We start from the raw sequence: 17,940 nt of genomic DNA on the forward strand, positions 1-17,940 counted from the left end.
GTTTGTCCTGTGCCCAAGACCCAACAAAAGGCATGAGGCTGCCAGAGCAGGGAGCTGCTGGCACTGCTCAGAAGAGAGAGGTAGGAGGAAACCCTTGAGAGCTGGTTTTTGGTGACTGATTTTTTAATTCTTGCCCTATGCATTTTACAGATATTGACAGTGTTTTATTGTGCCAAGACCTTGGCAGCACTTGGGGCTGCAGGTGTGCCTGTGCCAGGGGCTGCTGCTGCTGCCTCTGCCCTCCTGCAGGGCCTTGGGAAGGGGCTTGGAGCTGCTTTTGGAGCATCAGATATACCTGAAAAGCAGGGAAGCCCTTCAGAAGGAGGAATAGGTCACTGAATTCAGTAGATGTATTTATTTATTTAAATGCAGGATGGTCTCAGTGGCTGCAGCAGGGCTTGACAGCTCGAGGTGCTGCCAGCCCAGCTCCTGTGCCACAGGATGACTATTACAGACTTGTTCCTAGATTATCTCACTTGTTCCCTGCACCTCTTAAATGGGAAACCATGGTAATTCCCCTGTCACAGAACACTTAAGGAAGAGAGAAAAGCCGTGAAGGAGGTGAAATGGAAAATGCAATCAACTTTGTTAGAGGTGAAGCAGAAAAACATTTTTCAAATAGTATAAACTGCTGCTTATTTCATGCACTGTTGTACCACACCTCCCAGAAGTATTGCTCTGGAGATGGCTGGCATGTGTTTGAGAAGGAGGCATTTAAACCTCTGCTGGCTGCAGCAGGAGAGGGGGAGAGCAGCTGAGAGGAAACCTTAAAACTCTGCTTTTTAAACTACCAGGACCTTTATCCAGGTGATTAAGTGAGAACACTCTCTGAGTATTTTCAGAAGTGTTTGATGCCCAGCTGAGGGTGCTGTGGGGGGCAGCAGCCCCCTCGTGGCTCCCAGGTGTGCCCAGCAATGTGTGCAGGGCCAGGCTCCCTGCCAGACCCACTTAATGGTGGGCAGCATCCCAGGATTTGCACTCCTTATTGGATTGGGCAGGACATAACAATCAATATTAGACCAGGTGCCTTAAGACAGCATTAAACCAATTTTTGGCCTTCTAGAAGTCCATTAGACACCCAGGGGATGGGTGGTGCTGGCCCTGCACCTCAGTGACAGGGAAAAGGGCTGGTGGCTGCTGTTTGCCTTTTGCATTGATTGTTCACGGTTTTGCCTCTTGGTTCTGCCCTTCAGTGGCAGTGTGGGAACAGAATTCAGTCTGGTGTCTCCTAGAAATAGTGAAGTAAGAGGAGAAATTGATTTGTTTTATCTTAGAAAACAACCAAAGTCCCTCCCTGCAGCCCTTGGCAGGTCCTGTGCAGAGCCTGGCTCCCACCAAGGGACAGGGCAGCACAAGGGTGGCACTGGCCTATCTGCCAGCACCGTGCTTGTCCCTGCCTGCAGAATGGATCCCTTGTGGATCTCCAGTCCTTTCCTAGTGCAGACAAAGGTTAATCCAGGGTCATTTTTCCATTTCTGAGCATTTGAAGCTCGTGGAGTGCCTCTCTCCATGACGGGCCTCTGTTCCCTGGCCACTTGGGATCCTCCCTCCAAGGGTTGGTGTTTGCAGCCTGCAGGAACACACAGTTCCCTCTCTAATCCTCACCTCTGTCCACATCTGGCCCCTTTCAGGCCAGCCTGTCCACAGAAGAGATCATGGTTCATATTCCTAGCCGCCTCCAGCCAGTGGTGTCAGGGAATTAGAGATAATTCCAGGAAGGACACTCCATTCTTAGAGCACCATTGCCCACCTCTGGAAAAGGAAATGTCAGCTGAGATTTAAATAAGTGACCTTAATGTGAGCTGGGGGTGTTTCCCACCTCAGGAGAGCTCTTGAGCCCCACAGTACACCCAGCTCCTCTCCCTGCCCTATGCACCCTTCCCCCAGGAGATGCCTTCAGCCCTGACAGGTCTGTGGGATGAGGGAAGCAGAGATTCAGTCAGCATCACCTGAGATGTGCCCCTAAACCTGCCCGTGAACACTGAGCCCTGCAGACCCAGCAGGGGTTAAATCCTCAGCCAGCATGAGCTGCCTTGGCCTGTCACCAAACACCTCTGAATCACTGGATTTTCCTGTTAATTTATTCCTTTCTGATCACTAGAGCTCACAGCCAACTCTGTCATAAAAACCCTGACCCAGACATGCAACAGCTTCTCTGACTTCCCACATTTCTGCACCTCTGCTCCCCCGGCAGGGCTGACCAGGCTCCCTCCCGTGCTCCTCTCAGCTGTTTAATCCCATTTTATCGCATCTCCCTTGCTGAGAAGATTGACGTGGCCCTGCCTTGCTTTCCCATCGATTCACACGTGTAGGCACAGCCTCGGGGGATTGCGGGAGCCTGAGCAACCCAGCCCAAGTGCTTGAAAACAAAGAGGGGCATTTGCATTTTCGGATAATCAGGGGCACTTCCCTATTTTCGCAGCACAGGAGGTGAAGGAATGGAGTTGATCGTGTTGTTAGTGGTATTTCCCCACAGATTCAGGACAATCTCAGAGTTTACCCTATTTCTTGTAAAATCCCGACCCTACCAGTGGGTCCACGAGCATCATCCCACTGATGGCATCTGGAATCCAGCTGGGATCCTCAGCCTCCCCCAGGACCCAGTCAGATCTACCAGCTAAGGCAAATGAGGAATAAATCCTTATCCAGGGGTCTCTGAGGATGGTACTGGTGACATTTGCTGAGCAAATCCCCCAGGGCAGTTTTTGGTGAGATGTTAATGACCCTCGTGGGAAGAGCCAAGGTGGTGACATCAATGACATGTTAAAATTCCCACTGAAATAAGTCTGTGAGCCCAGATCCTCCTGCACCTCGTGTTTGGTGAGGAATTTTAGGAAGGAGCTGCTCCCCAGAAGCTGCAGCAGCATTCCAGGTGTGAACTGATCCTTCCCTGTCAGGAAGCCCAGGGAGGGAGCTGTGTGATCAGCCTGGAGGAGAGGCAGGCTGTACAAACACAGGATGGCAGGAATTGCTTTTCACCCAGCTCTGATGGATAAAGCCCCAGTATCATTTATTCCATCTTGCCTCGATTAGCTTTTCTTATCACACGAGGGATCATTATCTTAATGGCTGCTCTAATGACATCAGGCTGCAGCAGCAGACTTGATAAATAGACTCCAGAAGGTCAGGTTAGCTCAGTGTGTGTAGGTAGATGTTGTGGTTGTCTGGGGAACATCAGGACATGAGATGACTGTTTCCTCCTGCATTTCTCAAACTGCAGCCAGCCCTCTCCCTCCTGAGCAGAGAAGGGAGGTTCATGGTTAGCAAAGGGAGCTAAGGCATGTTCACCATCCCTGGGAATAGCAGGGCCTGGAGAGAAATCCTGGCTGTGTGAGGAGCTGTGCCTGAGGCACCGCTGAAATTCCTCTGGAGCTGGGCAAGTACAGCAAAGTGAGAGTTGTGTGATTGAGCAGGGAGGTGTAAAAGGAGGAAATCCAGCTGGTCAGGAGTGCCTGGGGAGGCAGAGGGTTCCTGTTCCCAGCTTCATCCTCACCTTGGGGACAGCCAGCCCCAGACACAGCGTCCTCTGCCAGCCCTGCACGGGGCCCAGGCAGTGCTTTGAGATCCTCTGTTGAAATGTGCTGAAGAGGGCAAAGGGCTGGACCCTCCCAGCCAGTTCTGCTCTTTCCTTTAACTTAAACTCGTTGCTGTGACAGGAGTAATTAACCATAGAACAATTAGTGCTGGAGGTGTGTCCATGGCTTCCCCGCGTGTGGGGTACAGTATGCAGGAGGAAACTGAGTCTGTGGGGGTTTTGAGCATTTCCTGAAAGATGCAAGTTGCTGTTGAGCTCTGAGGGAGCTGGAAGGGTCCTCAGGCAGCACTGCCAGCAGGGGTGGCGATGTCACTGTCCCCTCCCCAGCCCTGGCTCATGAGCACCAAGGGACTGCACAGCAGGGTGGGGGCAAAGCCTGGCAAACAGCTGCTGATCAAAGGATAAGCCGAAATCTCCTAGGTGGAGGATGGAGTAAGCAGCTTGTAAGGCAGTTTCCATGGTTGTGTGGAGGAGATGTGCGTGTTCTCCGTGTCTGTGTCGTGTGAGCCCGGGGAGGGGCATTGTCCTGCTGGATGATCTGTCTGCACGAGTCCCTGTGGATTGCCTGTGGGTTACCAGCATGCTTCACGTGCTGCTCAAATCGTGTTGGAACCCCAAAGAGAAGAGACACTTTGGAAAAAAAAACCCAGAAAAATCCCCCCCAACCTAGAAGGGAAAAACGAGACAGTTTTAAATCTTTTTAATTGTTTCCTTCTGAGCTGAGAAATCCAAAAGGCTCCAAGTGACGTTGCCTGGTGCTATAAAAAGACATGATTTCAAGTGACAGCGCAGCATCTCTCACCAGTTTTGTCTAGCCAAATTATGAATCTGGGAATTTTCTTGTTCTCGTCGTGAGCAGCTCTCGCAGCCCCGCCCTGTGAGCGATCCCTCGGTGCAGCTGCAGCCGCGCTGCAGAATGAGGCACAAACCAGCAGAAGGAGCTCCAGCTCTGCCCGTGGGGTGCACTTGGCTGCTGTGCCTGGAAATCATTCCTTACCCATTGATTCTTCCCTTTGTGCTTTGAATTCCACTCGCCACGCTGCCCAAAATTGCCTTGGAAAAGAGCTTTGCCCATCTCTTTCTGGTGAATTGCAGCGGAGTTATGGCTTTGCATATTAAAAAAATATCCCTCAAGAGACAATTTTGCACGATGGCCCCGAGTTCTGATGAGGGAACAAACCACTTCAGGGCAGAACAGAACAATACCTGCCTGCCAGATCTTTTCCAGAACTGCTCTTTCTCAGGATTGGAAGATGTGCAGATTAGGTGAATCTTGCCCTCCCAGTTTCTGTTCTCCAGAAGACTGGTGTGTCCAAAAAAAACAGAGAAATCATTCTTGGGGCACCTGAGGCTATGGCAAAGTGCTGTCTCACAATTCCACAAGGAAATGCATTCTGGAATGACCAGAGCACAGTGGTTGTATTTGCATGTCCCACACACAACGAGGGTGCATGTCTTTGAGATCCACACGTTTGATCCTTCAGGCCACTGGAGGAACAAGAGAAATGTGAAACCTTCAGCTGCTTATGCCAGGAGAACCAGCCAGGAGCTTTTGGCATTCCTCCAGCCCAGATGTTGATGCCAGTAGCCCAGATGTTGATGCCAGTAGCCCAGATCACAGGCCACACAAACACACCTGTGGGAAGAGCTGCTTTCCTGAGGGAGGGGGCAAGCTGTGCATGGGTGTGTTTCCAGCAAGGACAGACATTTTTCAGGAATTTTGGGAAAGAACTGAGTGGGGTTTAGAAGTGATCTGGCCAGGGGAGTCTGCCCTTTTCCCTTTTGGAGAAGACAGACTATGGGTTCCATTCCTTGCAGTAACTCCATCACTGTCAGTGGACATCAGCCAGACTGTCCTTTCTCTACTTCTTCAGCTTTCCAAGTGCACGGCATTTTGCTGATCCAGGAGACTTCCTAGCATTTTGTATCATCATTAAAATACATTAGTTCACCATCCTCAAAACTGATTTAGAGGCAGTAAAGAGCTCAGCCACAGGATGCCAAAGCCATGGGACCATGTCACTAAAGCAAGGTGGCTTCAAGGACTTCCAAAGCTAAAAACAATTTCTGTGTTCCCCCCCAGTAGCAGCTTTAGATTCACAGCTCTGCTGTTGCAGAACATGAGTAATTTTAGTGGCACGAGGGCTGTTTACCTTTAAGGTAATTTGTGTCAGTCTCAGAGCCAAAGCAGATTTATTTCCCAACTCTAGCCGTGTAAGGGACCTGTAACAGATCCTAACAGTCCCACGGATCCTAAAATCCCTCACCAGTCTCTGCTGGGAAAATTGGCCTGTAGGAGAAGGTTGACACTCCTGGATGGGCTCAGGGCTGGAGTTTGTCCCCTGCAGTTGGTCTCACTGGCCACACACTGGCCAGCCTGGAGATGGGATGGGAGGGCAGAGAGGAGCTCAGTGCCCTGCCCTTGTGGGTTTCAGTTGCACAGTGATTGAAATTCCAGCTGTTCCTTGGAGTTCTGTACCAAGGAGGGTGGTGCAGAATTTGTGTCAGGTTTCCTGCAGCTGCCCCTGCCCAGGTGTGACCCCAGCACAGCCCTGGGGCTGCCCTTGGCTCTGCAGCTGGCAGACAGGACTTGGGGAGACAGAGTAGAGAAGTCCTTGATGAGTAACTATTCCAGCATGCAGGTACAGATGCAGAACATCTCCAGGTTGGTCTTTCCAAGTAATTTTGAACTGCTAATTGTGATGAATTCATTAAAGGGTAATGAATGTGAATCACAGAGCAGTTTTTGCCCACTGTGAGGAATGATCTTGGTTATTCTCTACAGTGGACAGAGAGCTGCACAAAATACAGTAAAGAAGGAGAAATCAGTTAGATGTACTCAAGACATCTCCATCTTTGAGCATTTTCACCCTCCATTGGTAAATTCCATAGCAGGGAGAAGCGAATCAATTCTCCTCCCTAAAGTCACGCCTTAGCTCCTACCCCAAGGAGGCCCTGCCTGCCCAGCAGCACCTGGCCCAGCTGTGTGGTGGGTGAGCTCTGTGGGTGCCCTCGTGAGGCTTTCCCTGTGTGTCAGTGCCCGTCGTGTGCCGCCGTCCTGCCCGGCCAGCGCTGGTGTGTCTGTGTGTGGTAGGAGCCGCATTGCTGTGCACACCTTGCTCTGGTTCCTGGGCGCTAATCACCGTATTTTGCCTTCTCCAGCACCTTCCCAGCCGAGGATCTCAAAGTGTTTTACAAACATTAATTAATTTAGCTTCACAACCCTCCTGTGAGGTAGGTGGGGGATGCCATCCCGCTGTCCAGATGAGGACACTGAGCTGCTTGGGGACAGTGGCCTCGCTGCTGTGGTTAAAGCCCGGGGAGGCGACGGCCCCCTCCTGCAGAAGGAAGAGCAGTTCTGCATGATCCAGAGATGGCCAGAGCTTACAGCAAGCTGCTCCACAGCCCTGCTCCTCTCTCCTTCCTGGAGTCATGGTTTCCAGCTGGCCCCGCTGCCCCGAGGCTGAAGGAGGGGTTGTCTTTGTGGGGAAGGACATCCAGACTGTGTCACTGTGCCCCGTAGGCTGCGCTTTGGTGGTGACACACATCCCTTCTGTTCCACTTCAGTCACCCTTTACTCACCATCCTCTACAGCAGGATGCTGAAGCCCCCTCATTCCGTGGGAAAGCTGTAAGGGCAGCATCCCCTCTCTCTGTTCCTGCACAGGAGCTGTGCCTCACCTGTGTGGGAATTGAACATCTCAGCCCTAAAAGCGTAGCCTTGCCAGTCCATCCATTGCTCCCAGTTTGGATTGAGCAGACTCAGCCTTTTCTGCATTGTGTGCGGCCGCTTTTGGGCTGAAACCAGATTGGTGAATTGAGAACAAACCCTATGGAAAAGTCCTAAAGTGTTCTAAAGAATGAGCTGCCCTCTGTGTAGGTGGATCCCTGCAGGGTAGGGCTTCTTCCACAGCAGCTCTGCTCCGTTCTGTGCAGGAACCGGAGCGGGGTGGTGCTCGGGGTCGTGCTCGGGGCTGGTCAGTGGGGCATGCTGGGGCAAGGCCATTCTCCAGGGAGAGCTGGGAGGGAGGGTGAGCAGGAGCTTGGAACAGGAGTTGTTAAATGGGAGCAGGATGAGTTGGCCTCGCGGGGCAGGGCCTGTCCCGGCTCTCCTGCCTCGCACAGGACTTTTCCATGAGGGCGGGCAGAGCTCTGCCCAGCAAAAGTAATGGATCCTGTCCCAGCCTTGGAGCTTTGGCTTAGGGAGGCAGCCTCAGAGCCGAGAGGTCAGGCAGGCACTGAGATTGGAGATTGGCCAGGCCTGGCTTGTCCTGGCGTGCGGGACTGGTTAAGGATAAGGATAAGGAGCAATAAGGAGCGATAAGGAGCGATAAGGAGTGGTAAGGAGCAGTAGCATGACGAAGAACGACTATTGACCCAATTGCTCTTTGACTGATCTGTTTCTTTTTCCCCCCAATCATCGATGCAGGTGTGAGCTACTCCAAGTCGGTTCCTCCAGCCTACCCACCACCCCAGGATCCATTAAATCAGGGACAATACATGGTGACAGATGGCATATCCCAGTCCCAGGTCTTCGAGTTCACCGAACCCAGACGCAGCCAGGCACCATTCTGGCAAAACTTCAGCAGGTTAACACCATTCAAAAAATAATACCTAGAGAGATGGAGAATTTTAACTTAAAAGAACTAAAATTTAAAAAATAAAAATAAATAAAATTATATTTATAGATGGACCTTTTTTCGGAGAAGCACTGTTGCAACTAAATATATATACATATATATATGTATACACACATTTTAAAAATAATAATATATATACATATATGTATATATATAGAAGGACCAAAAACTTTTTTTGTTGTTTTTGGGAAGTAATCTGCTACTAGATACTAGGAAGCACCAATGATTTCTAACCATGTGACCTGTTTTATTTTATTTTACTCCATTGGTTGGACATCTCTTTTTGTTGGGTTTTTTTTTTTTCCTGTTTTCCTTCATTCCCATCCGAGTCGTCATTGGCATCCCAGAATGCTTTCTCGCTTGTGTGACTCCGTCATGGAACTTCCTCATGGACTACATCGGTGTATATTTCCTTTGATTTTATTTATGGGGGGGTGTTGTTTGTTTTTTGGAGTGCTGGGAGGTCTCTGCTCCCTGTCCCTCCCTCTCTGTCCCTCCCTGGCTGTCCTGGTCCCCAGCCCGGGCGCTGTCCCCGTCCTGCATCCCCGTCTGACTCGTGCCTGTCTGGATGTGCTCCCTGTGCTCCCGCTCCGCTGCGCAGTATTTCTCTGGCTTTAACTGTTCTCTCGTGGGCAGGTGAAACCCAGCAGAAGGGCAAGCAGCTATATAGGAAGTGAGGGATGGGTTTTGCTCAGTTCATCTTTTGCGTTTTTTTAAGCACTTGTCTTTTTCTCAATTCAGTGTGATTTGTTCACACTCGGAGTAAGACGGAGAAAAGAGAATCAGGGGCTTTTCTTCTTTTTGCTTTGTTTCTGTGGGCTTAACTTTGATTTATTTTCTTTTCAAGCTGAGACACTTGAAAAGCCCACTCCTATCTTTGTTTTCCACGCAAAGATAAAAGCTTAAAACCCAATGGCTTCATGCCTCCATTGCAGAGAGGAAAATTGGCTCCGAGGCTCCGACAAGCGGCCAGTTTTCTGTCTTCAGGAACTAAGGTCCCATCCTTTGGCCACACTTAGCCTGCACAGCAGCACCTAACGAAGCACTAATTGCCATTTGCAGCAGCAGTGACCCCAAAAGTGAGCCCCAAAAGGGAGCCCCAAAGTGGCCGCTCTCAGTGCCCACCCCACTCTGGGTTCCCCCAAGCTCTGCCCCCTTAGCGGAAGGATCCTCGCCCCAGCCCTGGAGAGCCCAGCTGAGGTTGAGCCCGAGCTGCAGAGGAGCTGAGAGCTCCTGGCAGCAGCTGTGGGTGTGACTGGGCAGCGTGGCCGTGCTTCTGTGCCCAGTCCCAGCTGGTGCTGGTCCAGTCCAGGCCCCTCTGTGTCCCCCGGAGGTGTCACTGGCAGTGGGCCGGGGCTCATGGACCAGCCCAAGCCTCCAGGTCTCTTTCTCTCTCTTTTTCTCCCTCTGGAGACTCACAGCTCTATTTTTAAAGACCCTTCCTACAATTTCAGCCTTAAGTACATTTGTTTGCAAGTGCAGGAGCTTATGGTTAAGCTTGTAAAACAGACCATTGTCAGAAGGAGGATTTTTTTTTTTCCTAGGGCAAATGAGACTGTTTAACCAGATTTAGAAGATGAACTTGAAATCTTTGCAGAGCTGTTCTACAAGCTCCTTTGAAAATGTGGGACGAAGTGATTGATCAGGGTATTTGTCATTTTCTTTGGAATCTGATCCACCACATAAGCACCCCAGGACAAAGAGCATGGAGATACATTATTTTTTGTTGTTGTTGTTGGCTTTATTTTTTTTTGCCCCCAAGAAATCCAAGTGAATGGGAAGATCAGAGAGTGTGATTTCATTGTTTCCATGGAGCCTGTTTTATTTCAGGGCATGTCACAAAGGCGGCATTATTTTTATTTAAATCCAAAAATAATCTCTCTTATACTTTTGAATAATCTAGAAACTATCAATAACCAGCAAAGCCAGATTAGTGTTTTGGAGAGGAGAAGTGGCCCCTCTGTGACAGGCAGCAAGCAAACACCAGGAATCCCAAGTAGGAAGCAACCCCATTTTATATCCGAAATTATTTTTATGCTCTTTTGTATCTTTGCATTTTTATGGCTAGATTTTAATGTGGGATACATAGCAAATATTGTTTTGTTTCTTTAACAGAGTGGGTATTTAAAGCAGTGCATGAGATGGGTTCTCGTCAGTTAACTGAAATGTTTTACTATTTCTGAATGGCTGGAGAGAGGCAGAGAGAGAGAGAGAGAGAAAGAGAGAGATTCCAAAATGTTGTCAACTTGATGAAAATTTCACTTACTCCTTTTGCCTTTTTAATTGCTTAGGGAAAAAAAAAAAAACAACCAAGTAACAAGCACATTAGTTAAGCCTGTTCATTTACTGTTTTGTGCCTCAGAGAGTGAGAATGAGACATCCATAATTTTTATGAGAAGATGCTTCCTAAATATTCAGCACTAGGAAAAAAGAAACACCACCGCCACACCATTATTTGCATCATAAATCAAGATCTGACAAGGCCACTTGTTGGACTCGCAGCTTCTTTGTTAAGTGGGCAGCCCGCCCGGGCAGCGCCGCTCGCGCTGGCGCTGGCACAGCGGCCGCAGGGACGAGGGGCTTGGCTCTCGGGCCTTCAAGAAAGCTCTCCCCCTCCATAAATTGCCAAGGTGCTGCAGGAGATGGAGCATTGGCACAAAGAAGAACCAGCACTGGGTCCCACTTGAGCCCCTGCTGTGGCTGTCCCAGCAGGGAGCAGGGCTGGAGCGTGAGTGTGACAGCGCTGGGAGCAGCGCCCATGCAGACGGGGGTGACTTGACTGAGCATCTGGTACAGACTTTTCATTCCAATGCCAGACAGGAGGAACCCACTTCCCATTCCATGTGCAGAAACAAGAGAGTTGTAACAAACTTAACTGTTTACGGTATTTCTCTGGCTGAATCTATATATATATATATATATAAAATAAAAAGAAACCCTCTTCCCTAGGTAAATGACATGCATTACCCTTAACCTAGACACTAGAACAGAGGATCTAAATTCAAGACTTTCGCCTCCCCACCCTCTCCAAAAAGTCAAACAAGAACCAACCTAGGTGCATCTAACAGTTGTAAATAGAAAATACTACATAGAGAAATATATTTGAAATTTGTTTCAGTTTCTGGATGGGCACCAGCCGTCCATTGCAATGTTATTGATAGTACACTGTGGTGCTTTGGGTTTCTGGTTTTGTTCTCTTTATGCTCTGTCATCTTTTCATTGCAGCTACATTTCAGGGAACATGTATATTTAGTAGCTATTGTAAGTTCTGCATGGCATCACCAAGCTTATTTTTCCTTAAGAAGAAAAGAAGAGTCTGTAGGAGCTTAAAGGCACTATGACGACAGGGACTTGTAGCAGAGAATTTAAAAAAAAAAAAAAAGGTTTTTAAAATTCTAGTTTGAAGCCAAATACTGATATTTTAGTGCTTTTGGGGTTTTAACAGTAAGAGCAAAAAAAGAAAAAAAAAAGAAAAAAAGGATTTTGGTAACCCAGCTGATCCGCACTTGCCAGTTTTATTATTTTGTTTATATTGGACTGTTTGACCCTGTCAAACAAGTGTCAAAGTTGTGTGTATAAAACAAAAAAAAAGTGTTTAAAAAAGTGTTGTAAAGACACTGAGCCTTATGAAAATATTTATGGAATTAAATAAAAAGAAGTGAAAAGGCATCTGAAGGCATTTTACATCATTTTCCTCAGAGCGGGGTCACCCTTCTCCCAAGGCTGAGCATGGGTGGGCTGAGCTCCCGTGGCCACTGAGACAGTCTGTGCCACCAAAAAGTAGCATTGTCCTGGCAAAATCCCCCTGCCCTTGCTGTGTGCCCTCCTGTGAACCGAGGGAATTGGTGAGGACAGAACCCCTGGCAGGGGCTGCTCCGAGTGCAGCTCGGATCAAACACGGGGTTAAATCCGTTCTGTCCCTGCTTTGCCCGGCTCCCAGCCCCCAGGGGACAGACAGACAGACATCCCAGGTGTGCTGTGACTATTTCAGGTGTGCTGTGAGCAGCTCTGAGCATCCCAGGTGTGCTGTGACCATCCCAGGGGTGTTGTGAGCAGCTAGGTGTGCTGTCAGCATCCCAGGAGTGCTGTGACCATCCCTGGTGTGCTGTGAGCATCCCAAGAGTGCTGTCAGCATCCCTGGTGTGCTGAGAGCATCCCAGGTGTGCTGTGACCATCCCTGGTGTGCTGTAAACAGGCCAGGTGTGCTGTGAGCATCCCAGGTGTGCTGTGAGCATCCCAGGTGTGCTGGGAGCATCCCAGGTGTGCTGTCAGCATCCCAGGTGTGCTGAGAGCATCCCAGGTGTGCTGGGAGCATCCCAGGGGTGCTGTGAGCATCCCAGGTGTGCTGTCAGCATCCCAGGTGTGCTGTGAGCATCCCAGGTGTGCTGGTGTGGTGTGAGCATCCCAGGTGTGCTGTGAGCATCCCAGGGGTGCTGTAAACAGGCCAGGTGTGCTGTGAGCATTCCAGGGGCGCTGTCAGCATCCCAGGTGTGCTGTGAGCAGCCCAGGAGCAGCTCGGAGCCAGTGGAACAGAGCAGGGTGGGTTCTGAGGGGAGGGAGCCTGGCCATACTCGGCCCTGCTGCAGAGGGTCCTGTCCTGGGACAAGGAATGGGGTTTATCCCTGAAAAGCCAAGTGCTCTCTGCAACCTCAGTGGCACTTCCCAGGTAAGGCAGGTGAGGTGTGTATTTCTAGACAGCCTAAAAATGCCATTATGACCAGGAGGAGGGGGTTGGGAGCGGTGCTTGATGTCCCTCAGGCACAGGGGCCGGGTGATGGAAATAATCCCGGCCAGGATTGTTCCTTCAGGGAGCACTTTCCTCCTGTCCCCCTCTGCTCTGGGCTCCCTGTCGGGGTGAGGAGTGGCCAGGGTTCTGTCACACATCCCGCACAGGCGAGGGAAGCAATCAGGGCAGTAAAACCCACAAAGGCCAAGGAACTCTGAGAGGATGAGGGAGGAGAGGCAAAGCGGCGCCAAGGCTCCTGCGGGGCCGCGCCTTGAGCAGCTTCAGGAGCAGCCTCAAACATGCCAGCTTCCCATCTGCCTCCTGCTTCAGCAGCGCCCCCAGCCCAGCTTTATCTCTTGCTTGCCTTGCTTGCAGTGGAGAGGCCGCTGGGGCTGTGCCGGGGCCCCCTCTCCCGGCGCTGCTGTTTCCCTCAGGGTGTCCCTGAGGGGAGCAGGGAACAGCAGGGCCCGCACACCCAAACTGCGTCTCCAACCTGCCCTCGGAGAGCTCCTGCGCTGCCACCCCGCTGTCTGTGCAGGCCAGCAGAGCCTTCCACGTTCTGCTCTCCCCAGGGTTGCAGAAGGAGCTGTGGGGAAGGACGGGAGAGCACAGGACCCGCTGGGGATGGATGGGCCCAGAGCAGGAGCGCAGGCACCCAGCTCTGGGTGTGCTCTGGGACAGCAGCACCGCCGAGGCTCCCGAGGAGCCCTTCCCTGCCCTGCAGCCCTTCCCAGCCCTGATCGCTTCCCCCTCAGCTTTTCCAGCCCTCCATGGCCAGGAACGCTGCTGCTGCCTGTAGCTGATGGCCAAATTCTGCCTCCCGTGAGATCCGTTCGGTTTCAGCTTTTCCAGCCAGCCAGCATTCAGCTGCTCCGAACTTTGCTTGCATAAAACAAAAAGCAAAACCAAAGAAACCCATTTCAACCCCCTTCTCTTGTGGGGAGGCTGGGGTTGTTCCAGGGTGACAGCCCAGGTGTGTCTGTGCCTCACCTGGAGCACAGGAACTTGTGTAGAGCTGGGAACATCCCTGGGCAGGGTGGGCCTGGCTCCTCCTGGAGTGAGGGATGTGTTTGTGAATGGCAGGAGTGTTTGGGAAGGGCTCTATGGCAAAGCCAGCTCTGGGTTATCCCTGTGTGTGTCCGTGGTGTTACACAGCAGCTTTTGCTTTTTAAGGAATGAGATTTTCAGCCTGAGTGATGCTGCAGGGATTACACATCCCAATCCACCCCAAACAATCCATTTTCTTATTACTCTGGAGCTAAGAAGCAGCACCAGGTTCTGCACTAAGTGCAGCAGCAGGGCAGCATCCCAAAGCATGTAATGCACCATCTGTGCTGGTTTATAAGGAATGACTGAAATTGCATATGCTGGGAGATGGAATAGGAATAATTGGCATTTTCAGAGTGTTTCCAAGCCCTGTCCACCAAGGGTACCACAGTCAGCTGCTAAGGAAGGACAGGAGCTGTTAAATACAAATATAATCCCCTAAGCTGCAGGTACAAATTGTGAAGCTGTCTTTATTTGTCTGCACCTCCCACCTTTGCTACGGGAAAGAGACAGAAGGTATTTCTGAAATGCTTTTAATGTTCACATCCTTTTTTCTTCCAGCTCTCTCCAGGCAAAATTCATCCTGGTGAAGATTTGCACCTTCTCCTGTCAGAGTCACAGGAGTTTGTCACCTCTTGGAGGTTTGACAGATCTCTGTGCTCAGCCCTTTCCCAGGCTGGAAATGGCTCAGAAGCTTTCCCTGTTTCAGAAGCCCCCCAAGGCACATCCCCAAATTTCCCTCCAGCCCCTCCCTGTCCAAAACCAGGGTGGCCTGTGTGTTGTCTGAGGACACAGAGCACTTTCTTCTTCTCCTGATACCAACAAAACAAGACAGGGAGCACTGGGGAGGATTTATTTTGCATTCAGGAGAGCGTGTTAAAGGTGCCACACTTGCAGGAACACACATGTCTCATAAGGAAATCATCAGTGCCTGGTCTGGGGCACCTGTCAGATGTGACACTGCTGGGGGGGAGCTGGGAATGACACTGGGGGACAGGAGGGGGAACACACGGCTGGGGACACACACAGGGCTGGACACAGAGTTGGGGACACACACAGGACTGGACACAGAGTTGGGGACACATGAGGGGATGGACACAGAGCTGGACACACAGGACTGGACACAGGTCCTGGACAACCAGAGCTCTGGACACACAAAGCTCTGCACACCCAGAGCTCTGTTCACAAGCAGATCCCGTTCACACCCACAGAGCTCTGCACACACTCAGACCCATAACACACACCTAGAGCCCCTCTGGCCTTGTTCCTCTTTCACAGCTGGAACAGACACACATTTTTGCTAGGATCTGGTTTTCCACCACAAATCCTGGCACTAAATTCACTTATAAATAACCTCTGAGAATCATCTCCAAGACACTCAAGGCTGCCTTCATGGCCAGTGGAGTTAACTTCAGAACAGAAGTTTCCTTCTCTGTTTTTCATCTGGAGAAGCAATTACAGGATCTATTGGTGTATTTGCTTCTCTTCTTAGCTCACCTTTACAAAAGCCGTTCAGCTTTTATTCAGTAAATCCTCAGAGGGTGTGGATGTGCATTCAAACCTCTGCAAGGTCACAGGAGATCAAAAAGCAGCTGGCCCTTGCCCACAGTGTGGTCTGCGCTGGGTGGAAGTGGTTTGGGACTTAAGAGGAGCCTCATCCTAAAGACAGCAGCAGTCTTTAAGTCTGGTTTGACAGAGGCTGGGTTGGCACCCTGAGCACTGCAGAAATGTGAGGGGAGCAGCAGGTTTGAACAAAGAAGTCATTTACAGGAGTCAGTCCCTGCTGCTGTGTCACAGAGTCCTTTGTCACTGCTGCTCCTCCAGATGAATGGTCTGGGCAGAGCTGCACTGCCCAGCCTGGTTTCATTTCAATCTGGTGCTGCTGACCTGGACATTTGATGGCTTTTCCTTCATCAGTCTCTCCTGTGCAGGGAGATTTGAGTCTGAGGAATGGCAGCACGTCTTGGAGTGGAATTGCTTTCCACACATTTGAGCCATCACAACAGTCCTCTGTGCTCAGTTTGGATGTTGGATAGAGCAAAGGGCCATTTGCTCTGGTTTAACTCCTCAGCAGCCAAACTGTGCTTTTTCTGTGCCAAACAAAGAGCAGCCTGACAGCACAGAGCTCAGGTGACAGAAAGTGGGTGCTTTTTACAGAGCCTGGTTTTTACACGGCCCTAAATCAGCAAAGGACAAGACAAGCAAATTGCACTGATAGTGCAATTGTCAAAATCTCTGTCACTTGCTGCCTTATCTGTCCTAAACCAGACTGTTTGTGTTCTGTGATTTATTTTAGTTGATTTGTGATTTATTTTTTGGCCTGGCTGGAGCCCAGCTCTGCTGTGCTGGTGTCCATGGCCACTGCAAAGGGCCCTGGGGACACCCAGGTGACACCAACGCCTGGGACAGTGCCCAGGAGCCCTCCCATCCCCATAGATGGTTCGTTACCAGGGTGGGGCTGTGTGCTCAGGGAACTGGGAGGGATTTTCCCTGGGCTTTGTCCTTTTTCACTGGGCTTTGTCCTGACTCTGTGATTCTCCTGGATTTTCATTAAAAGGCACATTGGTGACAGGTAAAGGGGGGTAAAGGCCACGCTCCTCCTGCAGCTCCAAGGGGAGCTGTCCCCACTGCCTTAACCCAGCCTTGTCCCACAGCTTTTTCAGGGACTATGTGACCATCACTCTGCTTTCCTCAAAGTTTCACTCCCCCACAGATCCAGGGCAGCACGAGAGGAGTGCCTGGCCAGCCCTGCTGCTGCGGTGGTTTCACGCAATTCAAAGGAAATCCCGAATCTTTGGACCAGGAAAGGAGAATAGGAGCTCATACAATAAATACCCATAACTGCTGGGAGCCAGGGGGGCCACGGGCTCTGGCTGTGCCCAGCAGGGATGGCTGCCCTTGCCAAGGACTGAGCAGCTCCCCAAGCCCCAGCCCTGCTGCATCTCCTGCTGCTGCTGCTGGGACAGGTGACTGTGGCACCCCAGGTTTGTGTCCTGGTGACTGTGGCACCCCAGGTTTGTGCCCTGGTGACTGTGGCACCCCAGGTTTGGGCCCTGGTGACTGTGGCACCCCAGGTTTGTACCCAGCCCCTCCCTGGCTGTGCCATGCCCAGCCTGCTGACCAGCTAGGGGAGAAGGAGAAGGATGGAGAGGAGCAGAAATGTTGGCCCAGGCTTGTGTTCCCCCGTTCCTCCTGTGCGGATGCACCATTAAAGAGTTGGATTGTGCTGCCTGCTCACAGCTGAGTGCTTTCAGCCTCTACAGGGCTCCATCAAACACATCCCTGGCTGGGTGGGGGTCCCAGGTGGGTTTGTGGAGCAGGGGGGTGACAACACTTCCCTGGCAAAGGGAAATGGGTGCTTGGATTTCCATCTGGGATGTGCTGACTGTGGATTCCCAGCCCAGGGAAGCCAGGCTGGGTTGGCAGGGGCTGAGCTCTGGCATCTCCTGCAGAAGAAATCAGAGCCCATTCCCAGAGGCTGCTCCAGCAGTGCCCACCTTGACCCCAGAGCTCATCCCACTCCCCACACAGAGTCCCTGGGAGGGAGGGGTGGAAGCAGGGTTACAGGGGTGGCTGGCACTCAGGGAATGCCAAAAATCCAGAGATAACAGCCATGAGAGGGGGGAAACCTGCTCAGCACTGGGCTTATCCTGTGATTCTCTTGGCCTTTCATAAAAAGGCACATTGGTGACAGGTGAAGGGGGGTAAAGGCCACACTCCTCCTGCACAAACACAAACAAAGGCTGATCCAAACTGCTGCAGAAAGGCCAGTTTGAATGTCTGAATTCCATCCCCCACCCAGTTATAACCCCTCTGCCATTCCCAGGAGAAATTCCAAGAGGGCAACAGGGAAAGGGCTCTGCCCTCAGTGCCAGGATTTTCCATCCCTGCACCAAACCACACCATGTGAACACAGGGGCTGCTCACTGGGGTCTGCAGGGGTGCAAAGAGTCTGGAAACCAAGAGAAATGCTGTGCTGGGCTGCCCTGTGCC

The 17,940-nt window shown here is 51.1% G+C and overlaps 1 protein-coding gene across 12 annotated transcripts in view; it reads left to right on the top strand.

Annotated features, from left to right (window-relative positions):
* ARHGEF9 (Cdc42 guanine nucleotide exchange factor 9) overlaps positions 1–17,481 on the top strand; it is a 212,301-nt gene extending 194,820 nt beyond the window's left edge. For 8 of the 12 annotated variants that reach the window (XM_074551322.1, XM_074551332.1, XM_074551328.1 and 5 more), the window contains one exon: positions 7,964–10,494. In XM_074551322.1, the coding sequence (XP_074407423.1) occupies positions 7,964–8,145 (182 nt within the window). In that variant the 3' untranslated portion in view covers positions 8,146–10,494. The other 4 variants (XM_074551323.1, XM_074551324.1, XM_074551325.1 and 1 more) reach the window with 4 other exon arrangements.
* Positions 17,482–17,940: the final 459 nt, after the last annotated feature.

This window comes from Zonotrichia albicollis, chromosome 14 (genome assembly GCF_047830755.1).
Source record: "Zonotrichia albicollis isolate bZonAlb1 chromosome 14, bZonAlb1.hap1, whole genome shotgun sequence".
NCBI classification, from domain to species: Eukaryota; Metazoa; Chordata; class Aves; order Passeriformes; family Passerellidae; genus Zonotrichia; species Zonotrichia albicollis.